This window comes from Liolophura sinensis, chromosome 9, assembly GCF_032854445.1.
Source record: "Liolophura sinensis isolate JHLJ2023 chromosome 9, CUHK_Ljap_v2, whole genome shotgun sequence".
In the NCBI taxonomy this organism is placed as follows: Eukaryota; Metazoa; Mollusca; class Polyplacophora; order Chitonida; family Chitonidae; genus Liolophura; species Liolophura sinensis.
In genome coordinates, this window is record NC_088303.1 from 32,881,925 (window position 1) to 32,895,650 (window position 13,726).

At 39.0% G+C, this 13,726-nt stretch overlaps 1 protein-coding gene across 1 annotated transcript; it reads left to right on the forward strand.

The window, feature by feature from the left end:
• Positions 1-776: 776 nt before the first annotated feature.
• Positions 777-8,005, forward strand: LOC135475511 (alpha-tocopherol transfer protein-like). The gene is made up of 8 exons (XM_064755439.1): positions 777-824; positions 2,217-2,396; positions 3,350-3,509; positions 4,501-4,562; positions 4,900-5,096; positions 5,453-5,563; positions 5,887-6,010; positions 7,495-8,005. Exons 2-8 carry the CDS (start codon positions 2,240-2,242, stop codon positions 7,638-7,640), a joined length of 957 nt encoding a protein of 318 aa, XP_064611509.1. The 5' UTR covers positions 777-824; positions 2,217-2,239; the 3' UTR covers positions 7,641-8,005.
• The last annotated feature ends 5,721 nt before the right edge of the window (positions 8,006-13,726 follow it).

The following is a 13,726-nucleotide window of genomic DNA, read 5'->3' on the forward strand; positions in this document are numbered from 1 at the left end:
AAACATGTAGCTGCAACTCTGCTAAAGCATCTGATGTCATCCTGATCAAACATGTAGTTGTCACTCTGCTAAGGCATCTGACGTCGCCCTGATCAAACACATAGCCGTTACTCTGCTAAGGCACCCGAGGTCACACTGTACATAACTGTGACTGCTTAGGCATCTTCTATCACACTGCACATAGCTGCTATTAGTACTTGGTTAAGGCATCTGATGATATGATGTACAGAGCAGTGATTCGATTAAATGATTTGATGTCACGCTTCACATAGTTGCCACTCAGTAAAAGCTTCTGTGAATAGATGTAACATTTGGCAGCTAATTTTAATTTTCTATACATGTAACACTGGAAATTTGGCTAATTTCAATTTCTTTATACGTGTAACACTGAATAGGCAGCACATTTCAACCTAGCCTGTGTCTGTATGTAAGTATGATAAAGGTATTAATTTCGCCATAGGCCTAAATATATTACGACTGCCTGAACAGGCAACTTTATGATTGATCTCTGAGCGTACTGACTAATATGACCCCTTACTGATCGACGTATCCGTTGATCTAGGCATTGAGCTTAGCACTGTACATGAATCCCATATAGTACGACTCGATTCAGACAGCCAGTCAGTATGATGTCTGCCTTCGCGGGGTAGCTTATATTAAGATGCTTATTGCACGTCACGTGCGGTGTGTGTCACGCTCCACGTGCTCTGTGAGTACCTACGGGTGGATGTAAGGGGGTCATATGATAGTCAGACCGGAGCTCAGTGTCTAGTTGAGAACTGCGACGAGTGATCAAGGAAACCTGCTACAGCGCCAAGGTATAGGTAAGGAAATTGATTATGATGATGTCGAGAATATCAGTGTCACATAGTGGATAGATTAACCTCTAGTTAATGGGTTCAAACATTAAAGGTAGACTAGCGACAGGTGAAATGTAGTCTTCAGTAAACACCTTGCAAGTTCTTGATTTTCATGTCACTCGCGCTGCTTGTTGAGTCGCTACAAAGCTACGTCATCTGCAGAGTTTCATATACGACCAATGAACATCACCACACATTGATGATCCAGGTTGGCTTGCGGATGTGGATAAAATATAACCACGACATTAGCTAAACCCAAGATTAAAGTACATGACAGAGGATGTGAGCCTTGTCACTGGGTGTAGAAACGGCTATTCAGGAGTGATGAACCATGGCAATTTTTTCTGAAGGGATTGGGCAAATCGGACATAGGGTTCACTGAATGCCAAGAAGTAAATAGAGTGTAACGTGCCTCTATGGGCAAGAATGTACGCTAGCAGACTGTACAAAGCTAGCTCACCACTCGTGAAATGTCGGGGATGTGAATAGATGTAAGATGGTAAAGCATTTATGCTCTGAATGATATGGATATCTGTGTAGCCTGAGCCATGCTAAATTCTCTCCGGAAATTAACAGAGCCATGCAAACTTAACATCGAACGGATTTGTCAGAAACGTATACACAAACTATCGTACCCTCGTTCAATCGTGAAATGAAGCAGAGCTTGCCTGCTTACAGTTATCCAAAGGGTCTCAGTGGCCGACGTGGTTACCACGCTAGCGATCATCTCACCAATGCAGTCGCTGGGAGTTCACCTCATGCTGGCTTCCTCTCCGGTCGTACGCGGCAATGTCTGCCAGCATCCTGCGGATGATCGTGGGTTTCCGTCCGTCTCTGTCCGGTCCCCCCCCCCCCCCCCCCCCCACACCACCCATCCACTCCCCACCACAATACAATCACCGCCGTGTAAGTGAAATATTCTTGAGGACAGCGTAAAACGTCTATCAAGTAAATAAACAATTAAAAAACAAATAAATATTACTAATGTAAAGTTAATATTTGTCTCCGATCATTAGCCAAAAATGACGTTTTGATGTATTGATTTATGTATTAATTTAATCTTAACGACCTTATGAAGATTTTTTCAATTCTGTCATGGGGATAACTATCGCTTTTCGCCAGGTATATGATGGTAAACTGCATCTGCTAGTCTTGAAAAAGTTGAAAAGGGTTGTCGTTCGTACCAAACCAGGCCCACCCCTCCACCCCCACTCCCCCACCCCCACTCCCCCCACTCCCCCGATGTTACGCCGCCGCCTAACAATAATAACTCCCACCGTGTCATAAGTTCTATAATAATAAACATTATCTCATTAGTTTGAGGTCTTAGATCTTATTGGTATTATATATTTGTAGAATTGACGACTAAACTATCCAATATGCCGGTCTCTGAAAAGTACGAGTGTACCTTGGACAAAGACAGTGTGAAAAAAGCTCAGAAAGAGCTGGGCGAAGACCCAAAGGAACGGGAAAGCGCTGTGGCGTCTTTGAGGCAATGGATCGAGCAGAACAGCGCCTGGTTAAAATCTCCTACAGGTAAAACCATCTTATGTGGGCTACATTGCTTGCATTTCCGTGTTTAATTCATTGCCATCATCATTGCCAAGTCATCATTGCTGTGAGTTCAAGTCCAGCTCATGCTTGCAGCAACCTGCGGATGGTCGTGGGTTTCCGCCGGGCTCTGCCCGGTTTCCTCCCACCATAATGCTGGCCGCCGTCGTATAAGTGAAATATTCTTGAGTACGGCGTAAAACACCAATGAATAAATGAATAAATGAACAAATGAATAAATTAATAAATTAAGTCCTTGTCACCGTTACTTCAGACTCCTCTTGTCACTGCCATGATGCATTATCCTATTGCCATTTTCTGTTTAAGTATTTCACTAGTGACTTTATTTAATCCACACAAGTAAAGTTTCTTTCATTTTTTATTCTGTTTAGCAGAAAAAGTTTTTTCAATTTGCTTCTTTTATGTTATTTTTGTATTTATTTTATTATGTCTCTTATCTCTCTGTGAACATTGTTTTTCTGTATCACATGGGAAGACACGTTAATAAGCATTTTCGTACTATGCTTCCCCCGTCATTATATGCTGGGACTGTACATATATTTACATTAAAAAACAGTCCGTCACATTCAAACACAACTGTTCATGACATACCTTCACGTGTTACAAAAGCCTTATGTATTGAAATCTCAGCATACGTATCTTGATGATAAAAGTAACAGCTGGACACACTTCAGTGGTATCGTGCTTAAAACATTACTGACATGACACAGACAAAGACTTTAATTGCCGTTATTTTGCACAAAAATAGCCATTTAACTCTGCGTGTTGATTGAATGGAATACAGTTTCTATACCTGTAAACGTCGTGTTTCTTTTTTTTGTTTTGTTTTGTTTTGTTTGTTTTTTTGTTTGTTTTTTTGCTTTTTGTGTGTGTGTGTCTGTCTGTCTCATCTTTAGCAATATTTCATTTTCCGGCAGACACCAAGTTTTTACTACGATTTCTTCGTAACGCTAAATTTGCTCAGCTTGCGGCTCGAAAACGACTAGTCAGTTACTGGACAAGTCGCACCAACAACAAGGAATGGTTTGGAAATGTGGACACACGAGATAAAACCATGGAGGAATGTCTGAGAATGGGGTAAGTCACCCATGTTTATGGTCGTGTGGCTTTGTAAATCAGAGTTAACCGCGACCGTTGAGTTATAGGCCAATCATATATACAAAGGCTGATTTTGTAACTGTACAGCAAGACACATTACATCCTATACTAAGTTTAGAAAATTCGCCATGAAAAATAAATAGCTTGTACAGCTTAGCGGAATGTGGAATATGTATATATAAACTTGTATAAAAATTATAACAATGACAAGGACATTTTATTAACTAGTATATGGATCAATGTATGTTACACACACAAGTTTATATATATATATATATATATATATATATATATATATATATATATATATATATATATATGTTACACACACAAGTTTATATATATATATATATATATATATATATATATATATATATATATATATATATATATATAAACTTGTGTGTGTAACATACATTGATCCATATACTAGTTAATAAAATGTCCTTGTCATTGTTATAATTTTTATAATAACTACATATTTAACAACAGAATTCATCTTCAGTCTTTTACTGTGAAGCGTAACATCAATGTAAATGAAATTATGCCAAAAATGTAACTAAAAACATGGGATAAGGGGGTAGGTGAAACAGAATCTCAACTCGTGATTGTAGTATCAACTGTATTAAAGTGGAATCAAGAATTTCGTTTGTTTCTCACCGCGGGCTGCAGGGAAACAAAAGGAAATTTTGAACTGTTGTTCAATAAATTTGATATTACAGTGTCACTCATGGAAAGTCCTGTATTTATATCACACAATAAGAATGAAATCAGTCTATATACAAATTGAACTATATACAAGTTGGAAGACGATATAGGTGAGATTTGGTGACTTTAACTTCTGACATTTTAAATATGTTTTGTACGTCAATCGAACATTTATAAATGGTAACGGCAAACTGTTACTTACCAGAATAGTTACTTTTGACGAACTGTCTCAAAAACCGTTATCGATATACTATTTTTCCAGGAACTTCATGCCGTTACCAAAGAGAGATCAGGAAGGGCGTGTAATTATCCTCGGGAAACCAGGTCAGGAATGAGAAATACCGTCATTTTGTTGCCTTTCAAATTCATTTTAAATTTTAATTTGTAAAAAAAAGTCGCTATTTATATAAGTATCAAACATGTTCGACCACTCTCGTCACAGTTGCGTTAAGTTATGTGACTAAAGCCCAGTGGTGCACAAGATGATGTCTTCTTTCAGCATTTGAGATGAAAAATGCTGTTACAAATTCTTTTTATTCTACTTCGTCATTCAGTGAAAATTTTACAATTTTGGACTGTTAATGAAATGTTGATAATTTTATGTCCACATTTCTACATGTGTACAAATACGCTTCATTGTTGTGACACATTTCTGCCCTAGCTGCCATCGATGTCTCTGGTAAGTACACCATCGACGATATAATGAAAGCCTCAGGGGCGGTGGTGGATTATTGCCTCATGGATGAAAACGTGCAAGTGAATGGATTCTCCATGATACAGGACATGTCGGATTTGACACTTAAACATCAGTCATTCTTTGGAGTGGATGCGATGAGGAGATCTATGAAAGTGTGGGTTGTAAGTAAAAGACAGTTCTTACGTCTTCGCCTACAAATATTGGTATAAATTATTTTATATTAAACGTTGCTTTATAAACTGATAGATGCATGTTCTGTCGTAGAAAAGAATTAACAGTTAACCATTTAACCTCAACAAGGATAGCCTTTGAAACGTTTATTGACGTATCTCCGATCTGTTTTGTTTTGCTTTCTTTTTTTCATGCGCATGTAGGTGGCTTTAAGAATACAAAAGCATAAACGATATAGGTATTTGTGGTCAAGTTGTTCCGTAAACCAGTCAATATTTATTAAATAATCATTTCCCATGTGAAATTAAAGCATCAGCATCAAATATTTTATTTTTTTATTTTTCAGAAATCGTACCCCGCTCGATACAAAAATGTTCATTACTACAACACTAACCCGATCTTTGAAGCCATATTTGCCATTATCAGCCCAATTTTCCCAGAAAAGCTACAAAAACGAGTAAGTAACTATAGCCAGTGCTTTCATGTGCATTCTTATTTCGTGAAGGCGTCATTGCCAACAGCCACAGATCTTTGTGTATTACCTTCACACGAAGTCTTTTCTGGGACATTACCTCATTTCATGTCGTTACAAGCCAGAATGCCTCCGAAAAAATTACAGGTCATTCGTAAAAATGGCTCCTAACAAATCTCCAAGTTAAATAAGTAATAATTTCCTGTTCTTATAGGAAAATAAATTTTCTAATCGACCCAGCAGAAGCATTATTGTAACATTTTTACACCTGAGTAATATTCTGTGAGGATTTCAACTCTTTGTTGTAGCTGTATTTCCACGGGAAGAATCTGTTTGGCATATACAAACACATCGACCAAGTTTACCTCCCCACCGAATATTTACCAGATGACTTTAAAGGGAAAAATGTGGGCAGCGTCAATGACTGTATAGGTAAATGTACTTCTGAAACTCCAAACTCCAAAACTGTACTTGTGCAGTTCAGACAGAGGACTCATTCTTCTGAACATATCAGCTTTGATGATAGAACTCTGACGGTTTTATACTGAGAATGTGTTTTGGTGAGAGAATGTGTTTTGGTCTGAGAAGGTGATTTGGTGTAAGAATCTGTTTTAGTCTGAGAATATGTTTTGGTTTGAGAATGTGTTTTGGTCTAAGAATCTATTTTAGTCTGAGGATCTGTTTTAGTCTTAGAAGGTGATTTGATCAGCGATATATTGGTTAGAGACAGTGTGTTTTTCTGAGATGGTGTTTTGGTCTGAAGATGTGTTTTGTGTGAGAGCCTGTTTTGGTCTGAGATCTTGGTCTGACAAGGTGTTTTGTTTTGATGAGGTGTATTGGTCTGATAAACTGGTTTTGGTCTTATAAGGTGTTTTGGCCTGATAATTTGTTTTTGTGGTCTGTCAAGGTGTTTTGCTCTAAACTGAAGGTTTCTTGATCTAAACTAAATGTATCTCTATCTGAACTAAAGCTGTCTTCATCTGAACTAAAGTTGTCTTCTTCTGAACTACAGGTGTCTTGGTCTGAACTAAAGGTGTCTGAAAAGTTGTTTTAGCCATTGTGCTCTTCCTTAAATGGTTGTAATGATGTTATGATGTTTGTTTACATTTAGCAAACTTTATGTTTACATATAGATATTGCGTTTCCCACATAAAAATTTCGATGCTCTCCTCAAACAGTGCTTGAAATCATTATTCTAGGTATAGAATGTGTAGAATATTACGTCAAGCACAAGAAACAGCCCATAGCCTTATCGCACATATGTCACAGACTACGTCCGCTTGACATCACTGCCATCACTGCCATCACTGCCATCACTAGAAAATTTTGTACAGAATCTTTGATCAACTTCAAAGGTAATTGGAATCAGGCAGAGGAAGGGACAGGAAGTGATGTCTTTCTCTTCATCTCAGGAACAGCCTTCCCATGGAAACTTGAAATAATCAATTTTACTGAATAATGCTGATTATATGTTCGAATGTTAGAGGGCTGCGCATGCGCTGAAAGGAGTATGGTATACAAGACTAAAGCATAGAGAGTAAATCAGAGTGGTGACGACAGTGTGATGGCTGACACGTCACATTTACACGCCTTTCCGTTGAAATTCGATCTCTTGTCAACTTATTTTATGGTTTTAATCCAACTGCTCAAGCATATGCTTAAAAAGTAGCAGCGTACAAATCCTCTATACAATCATGGCTTAAGCGGAATTAAGTAAAAACATATGTAGTGATGTTAACTGAAACCAGGTATGGCACATCTGGTCTTTATATTATACCTCTACTAGTCCTTCGTACATGAAAGTTGCATATCGTTCGATCTTCTCTGGCGAACTCTCTATTCTGTATTTTCGTCCATCAATAATATACTGACCGCTATTAAATAACAATTAAATAAATGCTTCTATTTCCTTTCAGATGACTACATCCAGAAGATGCAACAACCGGAAGTCAGAGATTATCTATTACATCTGTCCAGTCCAGAGTTTGGGGTGAGCCAGGACCTCAAACCCAGTGACGACGAGCTGTTTAATGAGTCATTCAGAAAACTTAACGTGGACTAAAACTAGATGTAGAATCGGTTAGTAATCACACATATAACACAAAGGCCAGTTTAGACGTCTGTAGATTAGGGTGGGTTGCGTCTTCCTCTAAAACTTGCATGCAACGAAGAAGCGATTTAAATTACACCTGTGTCCAGATTTACTGAACACTGAAACAAGTAGTACACAAGCGGTACCCAAGGGAAACAAAAGCCGCATAAAGAAGGAACTCAAGCAGTACACAGACGCTTCTGGGTTATGTCTGCACATTATACATCACGTGGACTATCCGTGTTCATACATGTTGACTGCACTGTGCAAAATATACGCTTTCGCTTTGAAACATATGTTTTTCTTTCAATAAACATTTAACCATTCACAACCTCTCAGATTTCTGCATGTGGAGTGTACTATAATAAACCTATGTCTTACAAAAAAAAAACGATCATAGTAGAATCGTAATATATTCGGAATCCACCTCGGCAAAATTACAGACCAAGATGATCAGAAGTGTGTCAGGAGGAGTGATGTCTCGGGATCACGAAGGGATCTTAGACATGACTTAAAATTTTAATTATTAACTTCGGTATGTTTCGTTCCCTCAGTTTAGTAGAAATTTGTTTCACAAAAACTTGCCTAGAATTTATCTTGGCAAGCAATATTAAAATTTTTCAAAAATGAATTTTAAAGTGATTCAAAATATTGCTTTACAACAAAAATTATGGGTAAGTTATTGTAAAACAAATTTCAGCTAAAATAACGGATGGGAACGTACCAAGTTTAATGATTGAAATCTTGACTTAAGTCTTAGGTTCCTTCATGATCCCGGGACCATATCCTCGGATCACGAAGCTGTCTTTGATTTGAAGTCTTACTTAGTCTTGACTTGTCGCATTACTGCTGCACTTACGTGTGAACTGCCACGCTAATTGTCAACGTTGTTACGAAAGTCAACGATATTTATAAATATTGAAATTAAAATTTATAATATAATTCATATTTTCTGAAGTCTGACTTAAACCTAAGACAGCTTCATGATGCTGTGCCCATATTTATCAAACGCCTTAAGACTGAAGTCAAAAATTCAATACACCTACAATTAAAATGATTTCTTCTTGGAAGTTTAAAATTTGTGCACTGGTTCTTTAATGTTTGGTTCATCAAGGAGTCTTGGACAGGACATTTTCAATATACTCACTGATTTTACATTTCTTGGGACCAGAGTGACGATATAAACGCTTCTTTAGGACCGTTTGATCGGTCAAACATAAAGTTCCAACATCACATTTTGTCAACAACATGCACGACGCACCCACTGACCTGTTGTTGTTTTTTTCTTGGTGTTACTGGTACCACCAGTTTCCTCCAAATATATTGCTTACAGCTGATCAATAAAAGTGATATATTCTTAAATACAGCGCCAATCACTAGCCAACCGATTAATCAATCAATCAACTAATCAAAAACTTTGATTAGCCATAGGTTTACTGCCTAGCGTTAACGTTAGTCTCACATTTAAGTCACTTTCCACTTTGAAGTCAAAAAGCTTAATATTCGTAAAAAGAAAACATCGATTTGATTTTGACACAAATTCCAGGATAAAGCCTGAATCGCTTTGTAAAACCTCCACCTGGAGAAATATGGAGTTTGCTGAGACTGGTTTAAATGTTCAGCCCAACTTGTCTTTAAGACAAGTGAACATATAGCGTGATGGAACAGTTTCATGCGTCTCGAAATGACCCATTCGGCGACCCAAGTCGTGTTCTATCTAATATCTCATTAGGAATTTGAGACACTCCGGCGAGTTTAACACTTCCACCGATTGATACTTTATAAAGCTTACTGATAGAATGGAATCGCTGCCTTATATAAGCCTTTCAACCAAGCAGAGAATTGTCAAAAGTCGAATACATTGGCCAGATTTGTGCATCAAGCTTGACTTCCGAGGCGGCCTATTTACGAGTCAGGTTGTTCCCAAAAACGCTGTATCCAACCATCCAATATCTACGTGGGATACAATAACAACGGCTTGCTGAACGAACATATGAAGACCAAAGCGTCTGACAAATCGTGGCATTTCATAATTCAACATGGTGACGTTTTCGGGTCCAAGTTGAACTGACCGTTATTCTCTTAAAATTGCCCACAGAAAGTCATCACAAAGAGCAAGATTGAACAATAGGCCACAAAGCTTAAGTAAATTCTCCCGTATTCACTTGTATGTGACGCCTTGGTGACAATAGATGATTGACAACGATTACTGGGCTGTTTACGCAGGTTAACATTCGTTGAAGACCACTTGTTTTCCGCTTATATGGTGTGCATGTTGTGTGCGTGACGCGTGTGAAAGTTCGTTCATAACATGCCAAACGTCAATGGTTTACTCCTGGCACTCTGATTTTCTCCACCCATAAAACTAACCGCCGTCGTCTAATTGAAAAAATTCTTGAGTATGGGGTTAAACAACAATCACATAAATAAATAAATAAATAAATACACAACTTAGGCCCGAGTTACTCTATACTTGAAACTTATATCATAAAGGGCTGTGCTCCGTATAATGTAATCCAGGTTTGCTGGAGTGTTTAGCTTTAGCATGGTTTTCATTAGCGGAGATTGGAGATAATCAAACAATGACTAAAACTGTCCACTGAACAAAAGGCAGTTAAATAAAAACCACCAGAAAACCATTCGTGTCCCTGTTGAAACCGTAAATGCTGCAAATGTCTCATTCGAGGTTTCTGCATGCATATGTCGTAACAAAATGGGGAATGAGAAAGAATTTCTAACTGTTAGTGAACTTTCGCTGAAGCCCAGACTTACTGCGGCAAGCTTGTATATCCAAGCAGTGAGCACACATTCAAGCGACCTCGGAAAAAATAAGGAGAATTCTGTAACAATGTTAGTCTAAGCATAACACCTGTACTTGGACCACTTCGGTGGCCAAATGGTTAGATCATCCGCCTCAAGTCCAGAGATCTGGGATAAAACTTGGGTTGGGTCATACCAAAGACGTTAAAAACGGTAGGCGTACTTGTTGCTGCCTCGCTTGGCTTGGCACTCAGCACTGAGAGGTTAGAGCAAGGTTAGAAACAGGGGCCGATTCCACAAGGCCATTTCTAGGCTGGGAGTCATGTCTGGTGTCTTCGGCATGATACTTCAGTAGTGGCAGCACATTGGCGGCATGGGGTCGTCTGAAACGTGTAGTGAAGATAACAACTTTACTTCAGTCATAAACTGAACCAATTTCGACCGATTGACCAGTTGGCTTCTATACCCGGAAATTTTGTTTATGGAACACGATGTACGAAAAATGTCATATGTACATAGCTGGCCAATACATGTACCTGATGAACATCCTGGGGCTATATGCTATACTGAAACTATAATACGCCTACCTTTTATGTGGATCTTACATCCTATTTCAGTTTCGTAGAGCGTCCGCTTCGGGACCGGTAGATCCAGGATCAATCCTTGATCGAGTCACACCTAAGACTTTAAAAGAGGAAGTTGTAACTTCCTCCCTTGGCGTTCAGCATGAAGGGGATAGTGCAACGACTGGTTGACCCGTATCAGTATAATGGCTCGGGCGGGGCAGCTTACTTGCCTTCGGTAAGTCGTCTCAGTGAAGCAGCACTAAATAAAAGAGCGGTGGAAATCCGTCCTGCAACAAGGAGGCATATTACACGTACATGCACCCTAATGATTCCTTCGTCGTCATATGACTGAAAAATTGTTGAGTACGACGTTAAACCCCAAGCACTCACTCACTCACCTATTTCAGTTTCAGAATAATGTGTAATAAAACGACGCCTTTTCTAAAGTTATGTCTACCTCTTTTGTGCGATGCCTGCATGACTAAAACTATCTTATATTATACCTCCTGGGGGTAAATTCAAATCGGTTTGCGCTCTGCTTACTTTTGACCTAGTTTTCCACTTGGACAAGCACATAGGATCTTGGTTCTACCCGATGACATTGCTGTATTCGGCTATATAGCACCCTCTAACTGCACGCCCAGCAGAACACAAGAAGAGATCAGAACGTGGTCACCTATAACAGGTCAGTAAACTAACAAATAACAGCATAAGTAATAACTGCTCTATAATAACACGCTTGAATTGTGTATCGCATGTATTTGAGTGGGTGTGCTTGGGCTTTAAGTCGTAGTTAACAATTTTACAATCACGTGTCAACGGGGAGTCAACAGGTGTGTATACATATATACTGTCTTGTGGCAAGGCGGTTCCATGCCGCCAAAGGGCTGACGCCATTGAAGCTTCATGCCGAAGACACCGGACAGGATCTCCCACCGAGTCACATTTTACTGGCTCTGGGCCAACCAATCATGTTTCCTTGCTCTAACATCTTAGTGCCGAGGACCAAGCGAGACACCAACAACTTCTATTTTTATTTATATATTTATTTATTTATTTATTTGATTGGTGTTTTACGTCGTACTCAAGAATATTTCACTTATACGACGGTGGGAGGAAATTATGGTGGGAGGAAACCGGGTAGAGCCCGGGGGAAATCCACGACCATCCGCATGTTGCTGACAGACCTTTCGACGTACGGCCGGAGAGGAAGCCAACATGAGCTGGACTTGAACTCACAGCGACCGCATTGAACTACCATTTTTAAAGCCTTTGTTATTACCCCACCCAGGCATGACCCCAGGTCTACTGAAGTCGAGAAAAGGGTAGTTTCGTGTTGGAATTCTTTTGTCATCAAAGGTAAAAACAGTCCTATTGTGTCATGTAAATAGTGAAAAATTTTAGGCAACCTTTGTTGACATTAATTTACTGATCACCTGCCACAGGCACAAATGACACCTCTTTTCTTTGGGAATTTCTCACGTTGACAAACATTCAGATTCTCAATTTTCTGTATCATCCATCCACTCTGATGTACTTTTTATGGCATTCTTTTCAGACGACCATGTTATAGCGATTGTAATGAAAAATAATTGCCTAACAGGTCACATGATACAGCTGGACTTTTTCTACCTTCAACGATACAAGAGTTCGAACACGAAACTTCCTAGTTATATATGATTCACAGCTTTATATACGATGCAAAGCTCACGTTCTTCAAACATTTCTCCAGAGTATAGGTACTCCATGTCAACATGGGGATATGGTCAGTTTTTACAGGGAGACGTTTGACTTCATAAAAATACTTAATAAGTAATAATAAAAACTGATTTGATTAATCACCTCTTCCTCGAATTAAGCCACACCCGTCTGCAACTCGGCATAGTTTTTAAAAGACCTCACCTAAATGTATAAATGGAAGGCAACTGACTAGACCAAGCCAAGCCGAGGTTACGCGGTATATAATATACGTAAGTGTCTCGCAGTTACTACGAAATATCCTGCCAACCTCAACAAACGAGTCCTTTTCCTGACTAGGCTGAACACTAACATGGTTGAAGAGTGTCTATATCGAGGAGACAAACGCGATTATTTTACAAGAATGAGCTCATGCCAAAAAAAAAACATCTAGAAAATCTCAGACGAAGCAACACTTATCCAAGCAGGAAAGATAATTTCTAATACTAGTGAATCAGTGCGTGTATCAGGATATAGTATACTATATTCAAGGAGCAACTCTTGCAGAAAGTTGAAATAAGCCATCACGTGACGTACAAATGTCAAATACGTACATGTAAGATTCTGTCCAATCACATACCCACCATCCCTTTATGCTTACGTGTGTCAGATTGTGTTTTTCATAAAAAACAATGCAAAATCATCTTCACCATCTCGTTTGCTCTTTTCAGACCGCTGCTCACAGTTAAAGCTTTGACCGTGTATTTTAAAACCGTCACGCAAGAGGTAACACCAGTGGGGTAAAAATATGCACTGGGCCATTGGCTATGCCTGAAGACTGGATCAGGTCCCCTAGTGTAGTGTCCCGTTTGAGCCGGATGGCTCTGTCCAGTGCATATGACCGGAACTCTTTCGACACGAAATAGAACAAAGCAAGTGACTCAGCTAGAGAGCATTATAGGTTACACGAGGACTTTGACTTTCCTTACTTTTTATGTAATGAATCTGTCAACTTCAACCTCAAATATATATACGCCCTAACTTTCGCTTAGT